The sequence below is a fragment of the Primulina eburnea genome, chromosome 10 (genome assembly GCF_022965805.1).
Source record: "Primulina eburnea isolate SZY01 chromosome 10, ASM2296580v1, whole genome shotgun sequence".
Lineage (NCBI taxonomy): Eukaryota > Viridiplantae > Streptophyta > Magnoliopsida > Lamiales > Gesneriaceae > Primulina > Primulina eburnea.
In genome coordinates this window covers 9,129,958-9,150,566 of record NC_133110.1, presented here as the reverse complement: position 1 = coordinate 9,150,566, position 20,609 = coordinate 9,129,958, and the positions used below count along the sequence as shown (strand labels likewise).

The window sequence follows — 20,609 nt, the reverse complement described above, 5'->3', positions numbered from 1 at the left end:
AAATCTACTATTGTTTATGTGTTTACACTTACAGACAGAGCAATAAGCTGAGTTTCAAAACCTGCAAATAGTTGTAGCGTTATGTACAACAGGAACTCAAGTTTGCAAGGAAGAAATATAGATTTAAAGGTTATTGGAGGAGATCAGGAACAAACAAAAGAAGATTCCTTTGTTTGTTACAGTTAGAGCGCCTTGCACATCGCAAGGAATCCGGCCTTTCATTCCATGACTAAATACGTTGAAATTCATTTTCACTTTGTTCTAGAAATAGTAGAAGAATGAAGTGTGGATATGCAGAAGATTCATACAAAGGATAACATAGCTGATGTTCTGACCAAACCAGTTAACATTGATAAGTTTGAATGATGTAGATCCGCAAGTGTCCTAGCAAAAACGTAAGGAGCAGAGAATGATTTAGTTCTCATATGAAATATGTATTTTAGATAATTTTCTAGTTTCAATTTCAAATAAAATAGAGGAAAACATATGTCTATTATAAAAAAGAGAGGAAAAAAAAGGAAAATCAAATCGGGCAAAAATATAATTTTCCAGCTGTCGCCATCTTTTAATATCGCACCTATAAATAAATAGGAATTCACTCCGTCGATAAGCAAGGAATAAATCCAAAGCTCATTTCTTGAGCGATAAGTTTCAGTTTTCATCGGAAATTCTGAAAAGAAAATGGCGACTTCGGAATCTGAAGGACAAGTCATTAGCTGCCACAGCGTTGAGGCATGGAACGATCAGCTTCAGAAAGGGAAGAACTCAAATAAGCTGGTACCTTTTTTCCTTCATTGTTCTTTTTTTCCAATTTGATTTTTCGACGTTTGCTTTTTGTTACAGACAGATAATTTTCTTTTGATCGGCCGGATCTGATTGTTCTGTAGGATTTATTGTCAGTCTTCGATCTGTTTCTCTATCTAATCGCGATAAAAAAAAATTGCTGATGAGTGATGATTCCTCAATTTTATTTTTTTAGAATATAATCGAAATCATGACATTGTTTAATGTGGAGGAATTTTTTTTTTCTTTTTTTGGAGAAATTTTTTTTAAAAGAATTTTCTTTTTTTAAGATTCAGGTTGGTGATGAGTTTTGACTAGACTGTTTCATCGCCATGTTTGTGTTAATCTTCCTTTCCAGTTTTGATATATTGACGGTTTTTCAGCAATATATTATGTGCATGTGTACGTGAATTGATGATTGATCTCTCTGTTTGGTTTCAAATCTCGATCGGTTGCGTGGTATTTAGTTTGTTAGGTTAGGTTTAGATAAATACACACCCTCTTTCTATATGTAATATAATATTAAAAAATGCCAATTATTTCTAATAAATAACTGTTTAATTATTTCAGAATTTACGTTATTTAACCATTGAAAAAAAAATATCACACAAACATCTTACTTACAAAGATCCGAAATTCATTATATAACTTGGGTCTTTTCCTTCATGTAGGAGGTACATTAAACATTATTTAGAATCTAAATTGCTTCTAAATTCACATTGGGATTATTTTCATCCTCTTCCTTATCATCTGTTTTCATTTCTTAGATGTTCTATGATTTTCTATAATCTCACATTTTAAACTTATTTTGATAATTTTCATGAGTTTCTTTAAATTCATAAGGTCAATAATAGACATAATATATTCAAGCTTTTGGTACAAAAAGATTGACAAAAGGTTGGAAAAATGACTTGGCCCAAGAAATTATGTGCAGGACTAATCTCTCATGTTTGATTAGTTTAGTGGACAATATATTAGTCTTTCAATTTAAAAGAAGTCCGAACCCAAAATACAAACATCAAATAGGATATAATTGCTGAGTAATGCTTGCAGTATCTGATCGGATGTACAGTTTGAGGAATATAAAATAAGTTGATCCGTTTACCCTTCTTTAATCTCGCTTTCATTTGGCTACTTATTCTTACACTATTTGTTTCTTATAAATGCAGATAGTTGTAGATTTTACGGCTTCATGGTGTGGACCGTGTCGTTTCATTGCTCCTTTCTTCGCGGAGTTGGCTAAGAAGTTGCCTCATGTTACCTTCCTAAAGGTCGATATCGACGAATTGCAGGTATAAGGAATAATGAAAAAAATTATACAGCACAATGAATTATCAGTGGTGCTAAATGTAGGTAAATTTTGTGTTTTCTATCCACTCATGATCTAGCCTGTTCACCAACCTTGATCGTGATGGAAGAGACATTTGATCTTTAGAGTTGAAATGGTCTTCTACAATGAATCTTGTTACTTCAAATATAATATTGCCTGGTGCTCATAGTGATTTCTTTACGTTGTCTCAAACGAATTTTTGCATAGAGTTACTCCTGCTAGGTCACAATTTTTGTTTTGCAGTCTGTTGGTAGTGAATGGAAGGTAGAGGCGATGCCAACATTCATCTTCCTGAAAGAAGGCAACGAACTGGACAGGATTGTGGGTGCAAAAAAAGAAGAGCTGCAGCAGACTATTTCCAAGCACATTAGTACTGCTACTGCCTAGAAAATTACATGTAGGCTGACGAGTATGTATGTTTAAGCCTTGATATGTTACTCACTTGGCTTTGTTTGGGTCAAAATTTACACTCTTCTGCGTAAGGGAGAGTGTGTTGTTTTGTTGGTTCTCTAATAAATGCAAGCTTTTAGACTTTATCGTTATGCTCGTTCCATTCCCCTGCAACGTTAGTTAACACATAAAATATTATTTCGATGTTTTTTTAATCTCTTCCATTTGTACTAGGTTAACGAACTGGATAAACACCTTTAATTGAATTAATTAGTCAAATATCTAATCTAAAACACTATCTTGGTTGTATCCTGACTGATACTCACAATTGAAATGAGCGACTGGATTGAATACGATTTCAAAAGGAGGGCCACTTTGGTCATACTATTCAGTGATTCATCAAACCATGATTATACCAAATAATTCACAGATCTGTAAGAGTTGGCTTGAAAATGGGGCCTACCGTTTGTCTTGGCAGCAGCAACTAGATTTTATATCACGCGGTACAAAAATTATCTGAGAGAGACCAATTAGAATTTCCCTATAACATGATCTTGCAAGTCCAGCAATGTAGATGCATCTACTCAAAACACGGCAATCAGAGAATCCAAATGCAAGTTAAATATACCAGAAATCAGGCATAAGTTATACATAAATTCAAGTCAATTTCACCTTCTACACTGAATGAAAAATAAAATACAATCAAGGGCAAAGCACAATAGGACACTCTAAAACTCACTCTGATGAAGACTCGACCACAGAAATTTCACCATTTCTGGTTCACATTGCCTGCTAAAAAGGGGAAAATGACGACCAGGCCTTGAGATTCATAACAGGACTCACAGTTTTTGAAGTCCCAGAATCTACAAATTTACCCTCTATAAGAATAGACTACCATACACGGTCTCCTTGCACCCGTATAAGTTGATCTACCTAGCTTTGCATGACCATTGAACATAAAAATATAATTATAGTGGCAACACACAATGTAAATACCTGTATAACTTTTTTATGATACTCCCATGACTCTTCCGTTTCGTGTTTCTATGCTTATGATATACATATCAATTTGAAGGGGTGCATATCGCTTCAACTGACAACCTCTTTAGTACATTTGGACATGGGTCTTGCCCGAAGTTACTGTTTGATATTGTCACTGAACATCTCTGTTGCCCAATGCACCTCTGCGTTGTTAAAGAGATTATAGATTACGCCCAATAGACAAGATTAAATTTTAGCCAAGGGAGCACGATGTAATTTATGTTATACCCGAAGAAATAATCTTGATGCATCATAAATATTGTTGGATACTCAAAATATCAATGAGTTTTAAATAATATATATGTGGGATTGTACGTCCAACAATATATATTATATTTCTCCTGGTATACCATAAAGTAGATTGGAGAACACAAAGTACCTTCTCTATTGTGGAATATGAGGTTGGAGCATGGCAGGTTCCTTGCTGGAAGCTCCCACACTTCCCGAGAGGAGTTCCAAAGCTTGCAAATTTGATGGAAGAAATAGACTTTCCAGGACCGCAATGGAGATGAACTTTAGGCCTGTGAAACTCTTGCATCTTTCCATAACTTTCAATCTGCCAGTTCTTAATATTTGGGTGATACTCAGAAACATCTGCACACACTGAGGTTACTGATCTCTTTGCAAGACTGATTCTCATGGGATTACCTCCAAGCTCTTCAAAAAGCACCAACAAATTCTGGGTTGGTTTTAACCAAGACCGTGGTAAATGGTACCTGGAACCATTTCATTCAGTCACAAACAATTAATTCTTCTATAAACTGCATCAAAACCTTAGAGATCGAGGCCTAATAATGTATAATGAAAATTCCACCAGAGGTTCGTATAGCTACAGTAAAACTCCCCGAAGGTTTGGTTGATCCTTATTTCCTTATGATAAGTAATGTTTAGAAATTATTATTTAAAAAAATGTCTATTTAATTCCCATGATACATTGACCGGGATTTTGAAAAGGTGCCAAATAATGAATTCAAGCGCAAACTCAAGGACTTACCATCTTTGAGTTGGTTGGCCACACCCAAGTTGACACTTAAAAGGGCGATAAGTCCCCGCATAATTACAACCATTGCAATTTCCAGTGGCGTATGCAGTCCAGTATCGTCCGAGGCTCTGACCGTTAACCCATAATTGGCCTTTTCCCATGCTACCCATGTCCAGAGCCAGTGGCTCATCTCCATCGGGTGCATTAAAATAAGCCTGTCAGGTTTCAATATCATTTAATATTCATATTGCAATAATGCAAGTCTCCTTTCTCGGTAGAAACTACATTTTCCACTGAATTCTGTACTGATAGTACCTTATGCCATGTCAAAGGCTGCTGCTGCTGCGCAATTAGTGAACCTTGAATCCATTCGACTGAAGATATACTATTTGGGGACACAAGATTCATGGCTTCTCCCTTAAGCCCAACCTGCTCAAAAATGTATTTATGAGATCATTTTCGAACTAAATGATTAGGAAGATATCAAAAATATCATATATAAAACCTGGTAGGTCCATTTAGCCCATGTCAAATCCTTCTTTCCTTGATCGAGTCCACGCAATGCAACTGGACCCAACACCCCAGTTTTCCATGTCTCGTAATGCCCACCGACATTCTTTCACCAACAATAATTCATGTCAAAATCCAGAATATCAATAAAACCATGATATTATTTTTGGACTTCATACACGTGAAAAAATTGGTATCAATGATCATATTATCCGTGTATTAGAATACAATCAAGATTTAAGACCAACCGGCAGACCAACAGCCACACTTAGGAGCGAAATCTTGTTCGATCCAGCACGTAGGTTGATTTTTCCCTTATATGTAAATCTCCTGTTTTCCCTTGTCCCAAAAGAAGAACCTAAATAACATAAAAGTAGAGCCCAAAATTGAACTAGATGAGCCAAAAAAAGCATCTATCGTGATCTATAAAGGATCGAATGAATGGACTGTATTGTGTACCAGAAAGCTGTCCATTTACAAATACATGCAACGCGTGACCTGTTGACTGAACAATAAGAGTCGGAAGCTCCCCACCATGGAGGAAAGACTCTGATGAACTTACATCAATACTGTAAAAACAAGAAAAGTAAGGATGGGATGCATATCAAAGATGTGGAGTCAATTTTTCCTATACCATTTCCAGGGAAACCGGAATAAATACAGAACAAGAGAACAGGGTAAACATTCATTCTGGTAGATATACCTAGTTGTGTACCAGAGATAATCACTAGCATCTCTAGTGACATTTATCTGCTCCAAAAGGCCATAAGCTGAAAATGTTGAGCTATCATCCAAAGAAAGCAAATCTTCATTATAAGTTTCCCATGAGAATATCTGAGCGTTACTCGAAAGCATTTCCATGCCTGTTGTTTGTATTCCAACCTGCGATCAAGACAATCAATTTTTAGAAAATAGAGAATATACTATGGCACTAGCTTGGATATTATTAAGATCATTATGTGTCTTTGATATAATTTAATTGTTATATAATACATGGAAGATTTTCGATTATGTTTATCCCAAGATATTTTCACCTATAATATTAACTATATTTTAAAGTTTGGACAGTTATAATATCAGGAGAATATTACAAGGATGGAGGAAATTTAACTGGCTTACATCGAATTATTTTGAACCACAGTAATATAGTTCAATATTCAAACATATTACGTACTTTGGCTGTGTTGAAGACAACATTCCTGCAATCTGGAAGAATGCTTATCGACCAAGGAGGTAGGTTATAATGCATGTTATTGAACATCACTCTCACTGCAGAATCAGGATCGTAATTCGAAAGGAAAGCTGCACAATCTCCTGATTCTGAAGAGTACACATGAGCCTGGAAAAAAAGGTCCATTAAGCCATAAGCCGCCAAAATCTAAAATGCATAAAAACAAACTCGAAAAGTAGGTGCCAAAACACCTGTTGAAGGGTTCCTAAAGAAGTCTGGATAGGATCAGCTGAAACTAGAGCTTTCTCACAAAGTTTAACAGCCTTGTGCAACTCTGTCAAATGACCATATTTAGGTTGTCGGATCAAACCTGTAGGGTTGAAGAAAGTTATAAGTTTGAATGAACCTCAAGTATATAAATAGATAAAGCTGTCTTTACCATATTCGTCGATTGGAGCATCATAATCATAGCTCGTAGTGATGAATGGTCCTCCAGCAGAACGACCAAAGTTGGTACCACCATGATACTGTTTCACAGAGGATAAGAAAATCAGCTTTTTAACAAAACATACAAAACCAAAAACATATTGAAAAAACATGCCTAAGCATGGCAAAATATTTCTAGGACACAAAAACCAACCATGTAGTAGTTAACAACGGAGCCACCCTTTTGTAGGAATCTAGCTACAGCAAATGCCAAATCCTGAACTGGCCTTTGGTGAATTGGACCACCAAATTCTGTAAACCTAGTTGTCAAAGATAAACAAGGTCATGGTTAGAGAGGGGCCATTCAGTAGTTCGCGCTCGTAAGTTTGAACGGGATAATTGAACTGCTAACCAGCCACTCCAAGCCTCAGTCCAAATCGTGGGTTTGTATGGTCGGTTCGGGGAGAAAGAATCACCATAGAAACCATTGCATGTATTAATCTACCAACAATATAAGTAAAGAGCATTAATCGTCAGCGGACGATGTACTGTTAAAATATAAAAACTATTGTTGGCCCGCCACCAAGGAGCTTATGCTTTTTGTGACAAGGGTCATATATATTCCATTATGAATCACATTCCATAAACTTGAACTCTCAAGATAAGGGACAACTAACAATATTACTTTCTACAGTAAGAAATGTCAATCAAATTAAGATAAAAAGCACAAAAATTTGCAAACAAAAAATTCAGATCTTTTGTCTTGAATAATCCTTACCACGGGATCAGGGGCGTCATCTTCCTTGCACATAACCCATGGAACTCCGGTATCCAATCCAACGGCCATGTTTGCAGCCCAAGTCATATATTGATGGCCTGGTGCACCAAGTGCTCTTGCTTGTGGTCCATATTCATTCTCAATCTGTTCAATTCACCGCTTAGTACTACATAATCGACTACTCAAAAACCCGACAATGAAATTAGTCAATAATTGTAATTAACCGTAAGTAAAATCAAAGTCACCCACGGTTTGACATTCACCTGGGAGAGTATAATGGGGCCACCCTGAGATTCATACAGATTCTCACTCTTCATCAAATTCACAATTTTCTCAGTGAACCCTTTCATAGCCATCTGTCACACCAAGAACTCAGCTTAATATCAAGAACCGCTAACAATCAGCAAGTTACTTTAACTTAACAAAAGTTTGGCAAAATACCCTTAACTATAAATTTATAACGAAGCTACACAAATTAATTAAAGTAATAATAGATGAGGAACAATAACCTTAAATGGCTCATTATCTGTCCGGAAGCTGATCCCTGGTACATATTTGAGCCAAACTGGAAATCCACTGCACAAAACACAGCAAGAGTATTAGGAAACACGTCTTTAGTTTTTACTCATACGTTTTCTTCTTTATCATTTTACTATAAATACAGATTCATTGTATTCTTCAGTAACATTTGGTTAACTCAATTTTCAACATTCTCTGTTGAGCTTTATGGATTTTATCCCTCGTTCATGAAATTTCATTCGCTAATATGGTATCAGAGCATTAATTTGCAGTAATTCTGCTCCTATTTCATGGCGAGAGGTGCTTCCAGTTCAAATGTTCACGGATCTACCACCAATCAGGGCCAAAGATCTCCTGTTGAAGATTCCGGCAGCTTCTTCTACTTGCAGAATGGTGATCATCCTGGTCTTATTCTGGTGTCTCATTCACTTACAGGTAACAATTACAACACCTGGAGTCGCGCGATGACTGTGGCATTAACCGCGAAAAATAAGATGAATTTTGTCGATGGAACGTCTGTGCGTCCTCCAGCTGATGATTTGTTGTATACTGCCTGGATCCGCTGTAATAGCATGGTTATTTCATGGATTATCAATTCAGTTTCTCGTGAGATTGCGGATAGCTTAATGTATATTGCTACCGCACATGAAATCTGGACTGATTTACGTGATCGATTTCATCAAAGCAATGCTCCACGTATATTTCAGATTAAGAAGCTGTTAAATGGTTTACAGCAAGGATCGATGGATATCAGTGGATATTATACTCGTATGAGAATTCTTTGGGACGAATTGAAAGATTTCCAGCCGATTTCTGTATGTACTTGCGGTTCAATGAAAGAAAGGGTGAATTATCAAAATCAGGATTGTGTTTTACAATTTTTGATGGGATTAAATGATTCTTATGCTCAAATACGAGCTCAAATCCTCATGATGGATCCACTTCCAACTATATCTAAGATTTTCTCGCTGGTAGTACAGGAGGAGAGACAAAGATCAATCCATAAAGAGGCTTATGGTGGTGGTCACACTAATCAACAATCTTTCGCTGCGGCTTTTGTTAAAAGTTCTTCACAGGGTAAGGGCAGTAAAAGTGATAAACCACTGATTTGTTCCTATTGTCACTATCCAGGACATACAATTGACAAATGCTATCAACTCCATGGATATCCACCTAGTCATCCCAAATACAAGCATAAACAGAGTGAAGATCGTAGTCGAGCAAATCAAGTTCGAATTTCCTCCACTACTGAAGGTGCTTCCGTCTGCCATTCCAGTGACAAAAGCTCAAGTGGATTGAGTGACAAAAGCTCAAGTGGATTGAGTGATTCACTTAGTCCTGAACATTGTAAACAACTCATTGCTTTCCTTAGCTCGCAACTCCAGTTTGGATATGGCTCAAATTCAGTTGCACAACAGCATGAGCCCTCTGTTTCTTGTTTCAGCGGTATAAATCCCTTATCTTTTGCTTTTACCTCAATTGTGAAACGGGATTGGGTGTTGGATACAGGGGCAACACATCATATTTGTTGTTCTCTATCTCTTTTCTCTTCATATACATCACTTGCTTCCACTATCACATTACCCAATAATTCCACTGCACCAGCCACACATATTGGTTCAGTGCATTTGCCCTGTGATCTTGTTCTGGAAAATGTCTTATTCGTACCACAATTTCATTTCAACTTGTTGTCTATTAGTTCACTCACACTTAATTTTCCTTGTTCGGTTTCCTTTTCTTCTAACTCTTGTCAAATTCAGGCACTCAACGAGAACAAGATGATTGGGACGGGTAAACGTGTTGGCAATCTCTACGTGTTATCCAATTCCAGCCCGGTATCACAAGTTTCCTCCCAACTATCTACTGTTACTGTTTGTAATGCTTCCTTAATTCAATGTAAGCTTTGGCATTTTCGAATGGGTCATCCATCTTTTTCAAGGTTGTCTGTCATAGGCAGTGGTTTACCCCTTGGGTCCTTATGTTCAGCAAAGGATTTTAATTGTCATATTTGTCCATTGTCAAAACAAAAACGTTTGGCATTTATATCAAATAATTTGGTTAGTGAGAATTTGTTTGATCTAGTTCATCTTGATGTTTGGGGACCATTTTCTACCTTAAGCGTTGAAGGATACAGATATTTTCTCACGATTGTGGATGATCATTCACGCTTCACTTGGGTGTATTTCCTCAAAGCTAAATCTGATGTATCATACATATTTCCCAATTTCTTCAAGATGGTTTTCACCCAATTTGACCGTAAAATCAAAGCTGTTCGGGCAGATAATGCTCCTGAGTTAGATTTTGCCGATTTCTTTCGTAATGAAGGTATTGTTTCTCATCACTCATGTGTGGAACGACCACAACAAAATTCAGTTGTGGAGAGAAAACATCAGCACATACTTAATGTGGCTCGTGCTTTGTTTTTTCAGTCATGCGTTCCTTTAGTGTATTGGAGTGATTGTGTTCAAACTGCCGTGTATTTGATTAACCGAACCCCTTCTCCTCGACTTTCACATAAAACTCCATTTGAACTATTGTATTCCAAGCCACCCTCTTACTCCCACTTGAAAGTTTTTGGTTGTTTATGTTATGGTTCGACTCTTTTGAGCCATCGTACTAAGTTTTCACCCCGTGCCATTAAGTCTGTGTTTTTGGGATATCCACTAGGTTTTAAAGCATATAAACTCCTTGATCTTGATACAAATGCAATATACATCTCTCGTGATGTAGTTTTCCATGAAGCTGATTTCCCATTTCAAAATGAGTCTCCTGCCTCCGATTTAGATACTTTCTTTGATAATGCACTGCCAACCCAATTTGATTCCTCCCATACTTCTAATCAACATGGTCCAGTACATGTTACTCGTTCCAACAGAATCATCAAACCTCCAAGTAATTTGACAGATTTTCATTGTTATACTACTGAAGTTTCTCCTTTTACTTGCACTGCTCACCCAATGTCTTCGACTATTGGTGATCATCGTTTGTCTCCATCTCATAAATCTTTTGTGCATGCTATTTCATCTGTTGTCGAGCCAAACACATTCTCTCAGGCTGTTGTTCAACCTGAATGGAGACAAGCCATGACTGATGAATTGCAAGCTTTGGAGCGAAATGGGACTTGGTCCATTGTGCCTTTGCCGCCTAACAAGCGTGTTATAGGATGTAGGTGGGTATATAAAGCAAAATTCCTTGCTGATGGGAGTTTGGAACGCTACAAGGCACGACTCGTAGCTAAAGGTTATACCCAACAAGAGGGTATAGACTATCTCGAAACATTCTCTCCTGTTGCAAAAATGGTAACCGTGAGAACTTTGTTAGCTTTGGCCTCAATCCATGGCTGGTTTTTAACACAATTAGATGTGAATAATGCATTCTTACATGGTGACTTGTCTGAGGAAGTGTATATGTCGTTGCCTCCGGGATATCAACGACAGGGGGAGAAAATACCTTCAAATGCAGTTTGTAAGTTACACAAGTCCTTGTATGGTTTGAAGCAAGCCTCGAGACAATGGTTTGCAAAATTCTCTTCCACATTACTTCGTATTGGTTTTGTTCAATCCCATGCAGATAATTCCTTATTCACTCGCAATCGAGGAGATGTGTTTCTGGCCTTGCTAGTATATGTGGATGACATAGTTATTGCTACAAACAATAAGGAAGAGGCCATTGATTTGAAGACCTTTCTGGATAATCAATTTAAGCTAAAGGATTTGGGTGATCTCAAATATTTTCTTGGAATTGAAGTGGCACGTTCATCCCAAGGTATTTCTATATGCCAACGACACTATGCTCTTCAATTACTTACTGATACAGGTCTTGCTGGCTGTAAACCACGAACTACGCCACTAGATGTCGGGTTAAAACTCAGTGAGGAAGAGGGTGAATTACTCCCTGATCCTTCTGTTTATAGACGACTTGTGGGTAAACTTCTTTACCTTACTGTTACACGTCCTGACTTGGCCTACTCAGTTAACAAGCTAAGTCAATTTGTTTCAAAGCCAAGAAACACGCATTTGCAAGCTATATATTCGGTACTGAAGTATGTTAAAGGGACAGTGGGTCAAGGTTTGTTCTACAGCAGCTCATCCAATCTCAAGTTGAGTTTCTTTTCTGATTCTGACTGGGCTGCTTGCCCTGATACAAGAAGATCAATTTCTGGTTTCTGTGTGCTTCTGGGAGAATCATTGATATCCTGGAAATCGAAGAAACAACATACCGTATCAAGATCATCTTCCGAAGCGGAGTATCGGTCAATGGCAAATGCAACATGTGAAGTAATGTGGTTGCTCTCATTGCTCAAAGATTTTCACGTATGCTATGATGCACCAGTACCTCTATTTTGTGATAATCAGGCAGCTCTTCATATAGCCTCCAATCCGGTGTTTCATGAACGTACTAAGCACATCGAAATAGATTGCCATGTTGTACGGGAGAAGCTACAGGCTGGAGTCATCAAAGTAATGTATGTGGCTTCAAGCTTACAACTTGCTGATTTGTTTACAAAGTCACTTCTTCCCACACGGTTCCGAGAGCTCTTATCCAAGATGGCCATTCACAATATTCATTCTCCATCTTGAGGGGGAGTATTAGGAAACACGTCTTTAGTTTTACTCATACGTTTTCTTCTTTATCATTTTACTATAAATACAGATTCATTGTATTCTTCAGTAACATTTGGTTAACTCAATTTTCAACATTCTCTGTTGAGCTTTATGGATTTTATCCCTCGTTCATGAAATTTCATTCGCTAATAAAGAGGACAACAAAAGCCTCAATAAAAATAACGTATGAGAAAATAGGACCAAACATCAAATTGCCGAGTAAAAGTTTAGATCTGAGCAAGAAAATATAAATTTTTACCCAAAATTCCACTCTGCGCAAACATATGGTCCAATGCGAAGATGTGCATATAGCCCTGCTCGCTGAATGGTTTTAACAAACCTCACCAAATCATATCTCCCCTCAAAATTATACTGCAACCCCACAAATTTTTTTGTGGTAAAGGCAAATTTTCAGCAACAGGTAGAAGAGATAAAATTCATTAAGAAAATTAGTGCGCGAGAAAGACTCAGTCCTACATTGCCAGGAGAAGGCTCGTGGACGTTCCAAAATACATAGCTTTCAATCACATCTATACCGCCTTCTTTAGCCTTGTTTATCAGATCTTCCCACATCTAACCGACAAAATAGCAATTCAACAACAAAATTACACATTTTCCAACAAAAATTCAAGAACATAGATATATTTTTTTAAAAAAAAAAAAGAAGAAGAAGAATCTTTAGTACCTCAGGGGTGCTTCTGGGGTAATGTATGGAACCAGAAAAGAGAATTCTTCTTTGCCCATTAATTACAAGGGCCTTTCTATCATAACTCACACTACATTTCACCAGTCCGCATCCAAGAAACACCAACATGCACAGTCCAAAAACCCACTTCGAAACTGAGTCAACTGCCATGTTTGAACCACAACCAAGACAAAGTCACTCTCCTCAATCTCTTTACTCCTATTTTCTAAACGTAAATTACATGCATTCTCATATCAATCGTGAATAAGCAAGAAATTAAAGTGCTTGTAGGACTATGCAAACCATTGCATTTTTCTCCTACAAACCGAGAGAAGAAGAAACATAAGCAAGCAAGAAAATTGTGAATCTGAGTCCAGTCTTATACACAGTTTGTTGTATGTACAGCTTTTGGCACTGTGTGAACTCTCCACACCCCGAAAAGTGCCAAAACTAGAGAGAAGAAAATGAATTATGCTTCTTTATTTTATTTTATTTTGGTGGCTAAAGTAAGGGAAGAGTATTCCAATGATAGTGACCGATTTAAAATTATATAAAAAATTAAATAAAAGAAGAGAGGAAATTAAGACAGCGTGGATAAATCTAAGAGTGATTTATGCGACATTAATAAATCCTAACTAATCCAATTCTATATTTATTATTATTGTTGATTGTTTATTTACGTCACGGATGGAGTGCTGCGAGAATTTCGGGGACACCATCAAAGTGGTTTGTTACTTTATACATTATTATATATAATGTAATCAATAATTAATATAAAACTTATACACACCGTCGCACTGGTCGTATCTTGTTAGACGGATCTATTATTTGGATTATCCATGAAAAAATAGTACTTTTTTATGTTAAGAGTAGTACTTTTTATTGAGAATATCGTTAAAAAATTTTAAATTTTATGCTAAGAGTATTAATTTTTATGCTAATACTATTACTTTTTATTGTGAATATCGGTAGGGTTGACCCGTCTCACAGATAAAGATTCGTGAGACCGTCCTACAAAAGACCTACTCATTTATTTTAGTTAGTTCTATAATTTTTATTTTATTAAATGAAGTGTGTTTTCATCTGGTTCGACGTAAATTTAATTTTAATGGTATGCAATTAATGTGATTATCACAGTTAAATAAAATATGTATCCTCAAAATAAGGATGATTTTATGGTGTGTTGGGTTGTTAGCAAATAGAGTTAACTTTGAGGTTTATAATGAAAAATAGCATTTTATATTTTGAAACTTTTATGAGATCATCTTACGTGTCAATTTTGTGATATATATCTTTTATTCAATCTCTATATAATCTATGAAAAAATATTACTTTTTTAAACTAAAAATATTATTTATTGTATTTGCAAGCATTCACCGACAGAGGAAATAAAAATGATAATAATAATAATTATTATATAGTTCAAGGCTCAAAAAATTAATTAAGCATTGGAACTAGATCACGACGAACATCAAAATTCTCGCTGCTGATACATATAATGCTCGAGAGATCTACATCCTCTCTGATTCATTGCTAAGACATATCTTGGAGGATAACCTGAAGTTAACAGGAAGAGGGGTCGATATCGGCTTCTTATCTTGCATGTTAAACTGTTGCAATATTTTTTCAAATAATTTTTCTGAGAAAGCCAAATCTTTCTATTATTTCTATCTCGGTGAACTTGTATCCCTAGAATCTTGTTTGTTGGTCTCAAATCCTTCATATCAAATTTCTTAGACAACTATTATTTCAATTATTGGACATGATCTTCGTTGGGACATGCTACCAATATGTCTACATACAACAATAAAATGATATACTTATCACTATACCTCTTGAAATATGTACAAAGTTCTGCACGAATTCTGTTGTATCCAAGGCTCATGATATATGAATCAAATATCTTGTACCAACACCTCGGCACATGTTTGGCCGTACATATATTTTTTCAACATGTAAATCAAGTTCTCTTTGCCTTTTTCCGTAAAACATTCTGGCTGGAGCATATAGAATCTCCATGAAGAAATGTCCTTTTCACATCTAGTTGTTCTAGATGTAGGTCAAACACTTGGCACAATTCCAGCACTATTTTTGTGGGGACCCGGACGCTAATTCATTTCTTAATCGTCTTTGGCAATAATATAATCAATTATAATAAACAGGGTCTAATTTTTTTTAAATACAAATGCGGAAACGTAATGTAAATCACTCTGAGATACATATTAAACATAAACGTACAAGTCTTGTACTGTCTACAATAAATCAACTAGGTTCAACTACATATCAGTGTTGAATCCTAATCTACTTCTGAGCCCGGATCTCCACGCTAATCTTGAATCTCTCATCTTCTTCATGACCCTGATCATGTCTCGCCTGTTGTCCTGCACACATACAAACACGACAACAGTCGGATAACTCCCTTGAGAATTATATTCCCAGTATAAGCCAAGTATACATGCATTTCACATAAACATATATAACAACATGAAACGGATATGTATAACATGTATCACAATCAGAAACATGAATCAATATCAAACTGTAAATCATACTCTGAACATGTACCACAATCAGGAACATGAATCAATATCAACCAATAAATCACACTCTGTGACTCTTAGACTCGGACTCGACTCATTCCTAATCTAGGGATCGCGATCTGAATAAGAACGTAACAATCTCCCACCTACTCTCCCGGTCGTGGTGGTGGTACGTTCTTATTTATCACTTTGGCCCTCTCTGTATCGAATCTAGACGATAGGAGCTGCTCTTCCCCCAAGCAACATCGATACGACCAAAAGTCCGGTATCTTGGCACATCTGCCAATGACTAGGCCTATCCGCCCTGGCATGTCCGCCACTGACCAGGCATATCTGCCCAAGACTTATCATAACACATACTAGACCATACATCAATAGCCTAGGCATATCAATCTCATCAATTGCAAATATCAATACAATAAGATAAAGTATGTGATTTTGGGAAACTCAAGTCAAATCAAACTCGAGTTGTGCAATCCCGAATCAACATTGATTTATACCTTTCTTTTCGTTCTGTCGATCCGACTCTGTCGAAGTCTCGAACTCACTGCCTGTCAATATCAATCTGGTAATGACAATATCGAATATACTGTGTCAATGTACAACTCAATTCAAGACATGTTCTGATCAATACTCAAATCAAGACATAATTTGATCAATGTCAACTATACAACGATACAATCAATACAACTCATAATCTTAACAATAACAGATCATAATCTCAAATATGTACAATCTCGATCATAACAATTCTGAAAATCATAACAATTGCATAAACAGTCTGTTCTCCGATCTGACTTCATTTATACGATGTCTAATATACCCAGAACACCATATATCAATCAAATCACAATTCCCCCAATATCATAATTTCAAATCATATCGAAACGTAGTAAAACTTACGTCTAGTTGAAGCTCTCGTCAATAGCAATACGGTACTGAAGTCGGATTGCAATTCTGACGGACGGATCTTGCAAAATCACAAATCTAAAATATGAAAAGCCGTAAGTGGCTCATTCTATGCACTGACGTGCTGGTCTCGGCACCTAAGATTTTCTCTGCTCGCGCATATGTGCGCACTGACACCGTGCATATGCACGAGACCTACTGTCTCGGAATATTACAGCTCGCGCATATGCGCGCCTCGTCTCCGTGCATATGCGCGAGACCTTCTGGTCTCACACTTCATCCTTGCGCGAGCTCGCGCATATGCGCGCACACTTCTCGCGCATATGCGCGAGGTCTTCTGCCACTATCGCACATATGCGCGGCTCCTTGTCACGCATATGCGCGAGGTGTTCTATCCTCGCACATATTTCGTGTTTTCTTCCGTCTTTCCCAGTCTGATCCTTTCCGTTATAATCCCCTCAATTATCACTAAATCATTTCAGATTAACAGGATAAAAATCTCGGGCATTACAACTTTGACTGTTGTCAGCCGAAATGCAGGAGAAAATATCTTATTGAAGTCAATGTCTTCTTTCTAAGCATACTCTTTTATCACTAATCTAGCACGACCATCACGCTTGATCTTATAGACTCATCTGTTACCAATTGATTTCCTACCTCTTGATTGCGTAACAAGATCCCAAATTTTATTTCTATCTAATTCCTCCAAATTTTCTAGCATTTATGTCATTCACAGGGTTCCATCTGAGCTTTGAGTAGCCTCATGGAAACTCAATGGCTCACCATCCTCTGTTAATAGAAAATATACAATATTGCTTTTAGTGGCATAATCTGAAAGACAACATGGTGGTCTTCTGTCTCGAGTTGACTGCCTCACATTGGAAACATCATACTCAACATGTTCTTGTTCCTTGCGCTCCGGTATTGCTTCACAAGAAATTCGATATTTGTCTATCTTATTTTCCACCTAAAATATAGCAGTTTCTGAATTCAGGGTGCTTTCGTCTCCTTTTACTTTATCTTCCTCAAAGATAACATCCATGCCGATGACAAGCTTGTGGACAGTAGGATTCCACAAGCGAAACCCTTTTACTCCATCAGCATAACCCAAGAAGATATACTATCTGGATTTTAATCCAACTTCGATTTTCTTGATCATTGAAGGACTTCCAAATGTATGCAACTGAAAATAATTATTCGGCTTCTCACTCCACATCTCCATTGGAATCTTCAGATAAATCTCCATCGGAGGAGAACGATTGATGATATAACAAGCGTTTTTGACTGCTTCTGCCCAAAATGACATTGTTAGACCCGCAGTTCTCAACATGGCTCTTGTTCTATCCAACATGGTCCTGTTTATCTGCTCCGCTACTCCATTCTGTTAAGGTTTGTAAGCCATCATAAACTGTCTTTTGATAGCCTCATGTTGACAAAATGCATCAAATTCATCACTATACATTCTTCTCAATTGTCATTTCTCAAACACTTGATTTTCTATTCAAAATCAAGTATAACTCGTGCTCTGAAATATTTGAAGATCTTGGAAAATTTTGATTTCTTCTTGATTGGATATACCATCTCCTAGAGAAATCATCAATGAATGAGAAAAATTATCTCACTCTTCATAGGGATACAGCCGATGATTTCCAAACATTTGAATGAATCAGCTCTAATATGATTTAACTTCTGGCAGTAGAAATGCCAAAATTTAATCTATGTTGTTTTGTGGTAACACAATGCTCACAAAAGGATAGTGACAATTTTGTAATCCACGACAACAGCTTCCATTCTAAGAGAATTTTCAACCTTTGTTTTGACATATGTCTAAGATTTTTATGAGATAATACTGTTAATTCTTCTTCTAAATCAATCGATGCAATCGCTAGTTCCGCCTCTTGGTGTGTTTCTCCCAAAAGTACATACATATTTGCAGAACTTTTTCCGCATACATAACCAAGAGCGTGATTTTCACAATTTTCATGATATCGTGTTTTATACGAGTTTTGAATCTGATATCATCTATTGCCCAAGGAAAAAAGATTCTTCATTAGCTTCTTCACATGTTGTACCTCTTATATGATGCGAAGGGTGATATCAAACATTTTTTTATAGTACCACCCCTAATAATTTCCAAGGCATGATCATTTTCTATGAATACAGATCCACATAAGACTAATTCATACTGATCGAACCATTCTCTCTTAGACGTCATGTACCACGTCGCTCTTGAATCCATATCTCACAAAATTTATGTCTGCCTTCTTCAGCTTTTGCTGCTTCGCTGAATAATATTTTACCACTGCTTTAAGTACTTGCCACATTTCCTTGAGAACCTTCTCGATACTCATACATTCTTTCTTGAAGTGTCATTTACCGCCACATTAAAGAAACAAATATTTTTCTTTTTACTTCTTGACTTTGATCTACTTTATTTTTGGCTCTCATTGGAGTCACAGCCCATAAATCTCCCTCTTATTATCAGTAAAACCTATGCCGGCTTCAAAGTTATCGACCTATCTTCCTATTCTTGCGCAGGCTTTCTTCTTCGAGAACCGCAGCTAGGCATCTTAGAATTTTAGAGAACACATAAGGATATTATTGGTTAAGTTGATGACAAGATGACCATATGAATCTGTTAGTGTCAAGTATACAGTGTCAAGTTTTAGTACGTGATTTATATTTAAAACTTATATTAAATACATTAATTATAACAATCCAAATTTATTTAATAAATTTAATGAGGATTTTGATTAACACTAATAAAATAAATAAATTTGAACACATACAAACCTTGAAATCAGTGAATGAACGAATCTAGAGATACAATTTCACTTAATATCCATTATGTTTGATTAGTATTGATAATTGTATCTCTAACACCAACTCATTTATTAATCAAGAACACTCAATCTTTCTATTATATTTTCTAAGTGATAAATAGAAGTGTATCTTTTGCTACTAATTTTAATATTTTATTTAAAATCTAATACCAAATGATATGCGCAAAGAATATTCTTACCTTGATTTCGATGAGCTTATACATCTTCCGAACAATATAAACACCCAACAATGTGGTTTCTATGATTGGATTTTCAATCTGCTCTCTCAAGTGATAGATCCAAATTATTTGTTCCATAAATTTATTGTAAATAAATTGAAAGCGTTGATAACATGAAAACACAATTAAACAAAGAAGATAATTAATTATAAAACTCAATAATTCAAAAACATATTGTTTATCACGAAATTTTATGGGCGTGACAGACATGAAATCATGCCAAATGTGAAATCCGACTTCTAAACCAAAGGATGTGAGACTCGAATCGGTTGCTAATTCTGACTCCCTTGGTAAAGTCAAGAACCATAATTTAATTTAGAAAAACAAAAGAAATTGAAAGGAATATCTATAAACATCCACAAAAAAATAATGCTTTATGAATCAATATTTTTATAAGTAGAAAGTGAAATAAAAACTGAAGGGATATAACAAAGTTAAAGAAAACCAAAATCATAGAAACTGAAAACGAGTAAACGAAAATGACCTATAATTAACTAAATTTGCAGAGAATTTTTGATGTTGTTTGTTGATGAATTTTTGCGAGATTTCTCTTCTAACCCCTGCTGCTTCAACTCATCTGAGCAGTTCCAGCCACCTTTTACGACCATCAATCATGGATCGTGAATCAACTCCTTCGATTGTCCAAGTCAACTAACTTCTTTATGAGCTTGTGAAATGGTGTTATCACATTTAATTGACTTCTATTGCCGGCTGGATTTGCAAAATTTTGGCTTTGCATAATTTAGGCTCAACAATTGCCCCTCGTAGCCAATTTGGCCACAATTTAATTATATTTATTCATCCAATCATATTGCCTTAGCTCAATTACAAGTACTGGATCCAAGTACATAAGACAAAATATTTGGGGGAGGAAATAAAT

General features: G+C 36.3%; 2 protein-coding genes across 2 annotated transcripts; one reads left to right on the top strand and one right to left on the bottom strand.

The window, feature by feature from the left end:
• Window positions 1-562: 562 nt before the first annotated feature.
• On the top strand, window positions 563-2,649 carry LOC140803055 (thioredoxin H-type-like). The gene is made up of 3 exons (XM_073158746.1): window positions 563-777; window positions 1,953-2,075; window positions 2,357-2,649. Exons 1-3 carry the CDS (start codon window positions 682-684, stop codon window positions 2,498-2,500), a joined length of 363 nt encoding a protein of 120 aa, XP_073014847.1. The 5' UTR covers window positions 563-681; the 3' UTR covers window positions 2,501-2,649.
• A 457-nt stretch (window positions 2,650-3,106) lies between these two features.
• On the bottom strand, window positions 3,107-13,680 carry LOC140803054 (beta-galactosidase 3). The gene is made up of 19 exons (XM_073158745.1): window positions 13,220-13,680; window positions 13,012-13,107; window positions 12,794-12,906; window positions 7,921-7,987; window positions 7,675-7,767; window positions 7,412-7,555; window positions 7,046-7,134; window positions 6,848-6,953; window positions 6,647-6,734; window positions 6,459-6,577; window positions 6,211-6,375; window positions 5,740-5,918; window positions 5,496-5,605; window positions 5,285-5,394; window positions 5,032-5,142; window positions 4,842-4,955; window positions 4,539-4,741; window positions 3,924-4,260; window positions 3,107-3,687 (listed from the first exon to the last, which is right to left on the bottom strand). The coding sequence occupies exons 1-19, from the start codon at window positions 13,388-13,390 to the stop codon at window positions 3,568-3,570; spliced, it is 2,535 nt and encodes an 844-aa protein (XP_073014846.1). The 5' UTR covers window positions 13,391-13,680; the 3' UTR covers window positions 3,107-3,567.
• Between the last annotated feature and the right edge of the window lie 6,929 nt (window positions 13,681-20,609).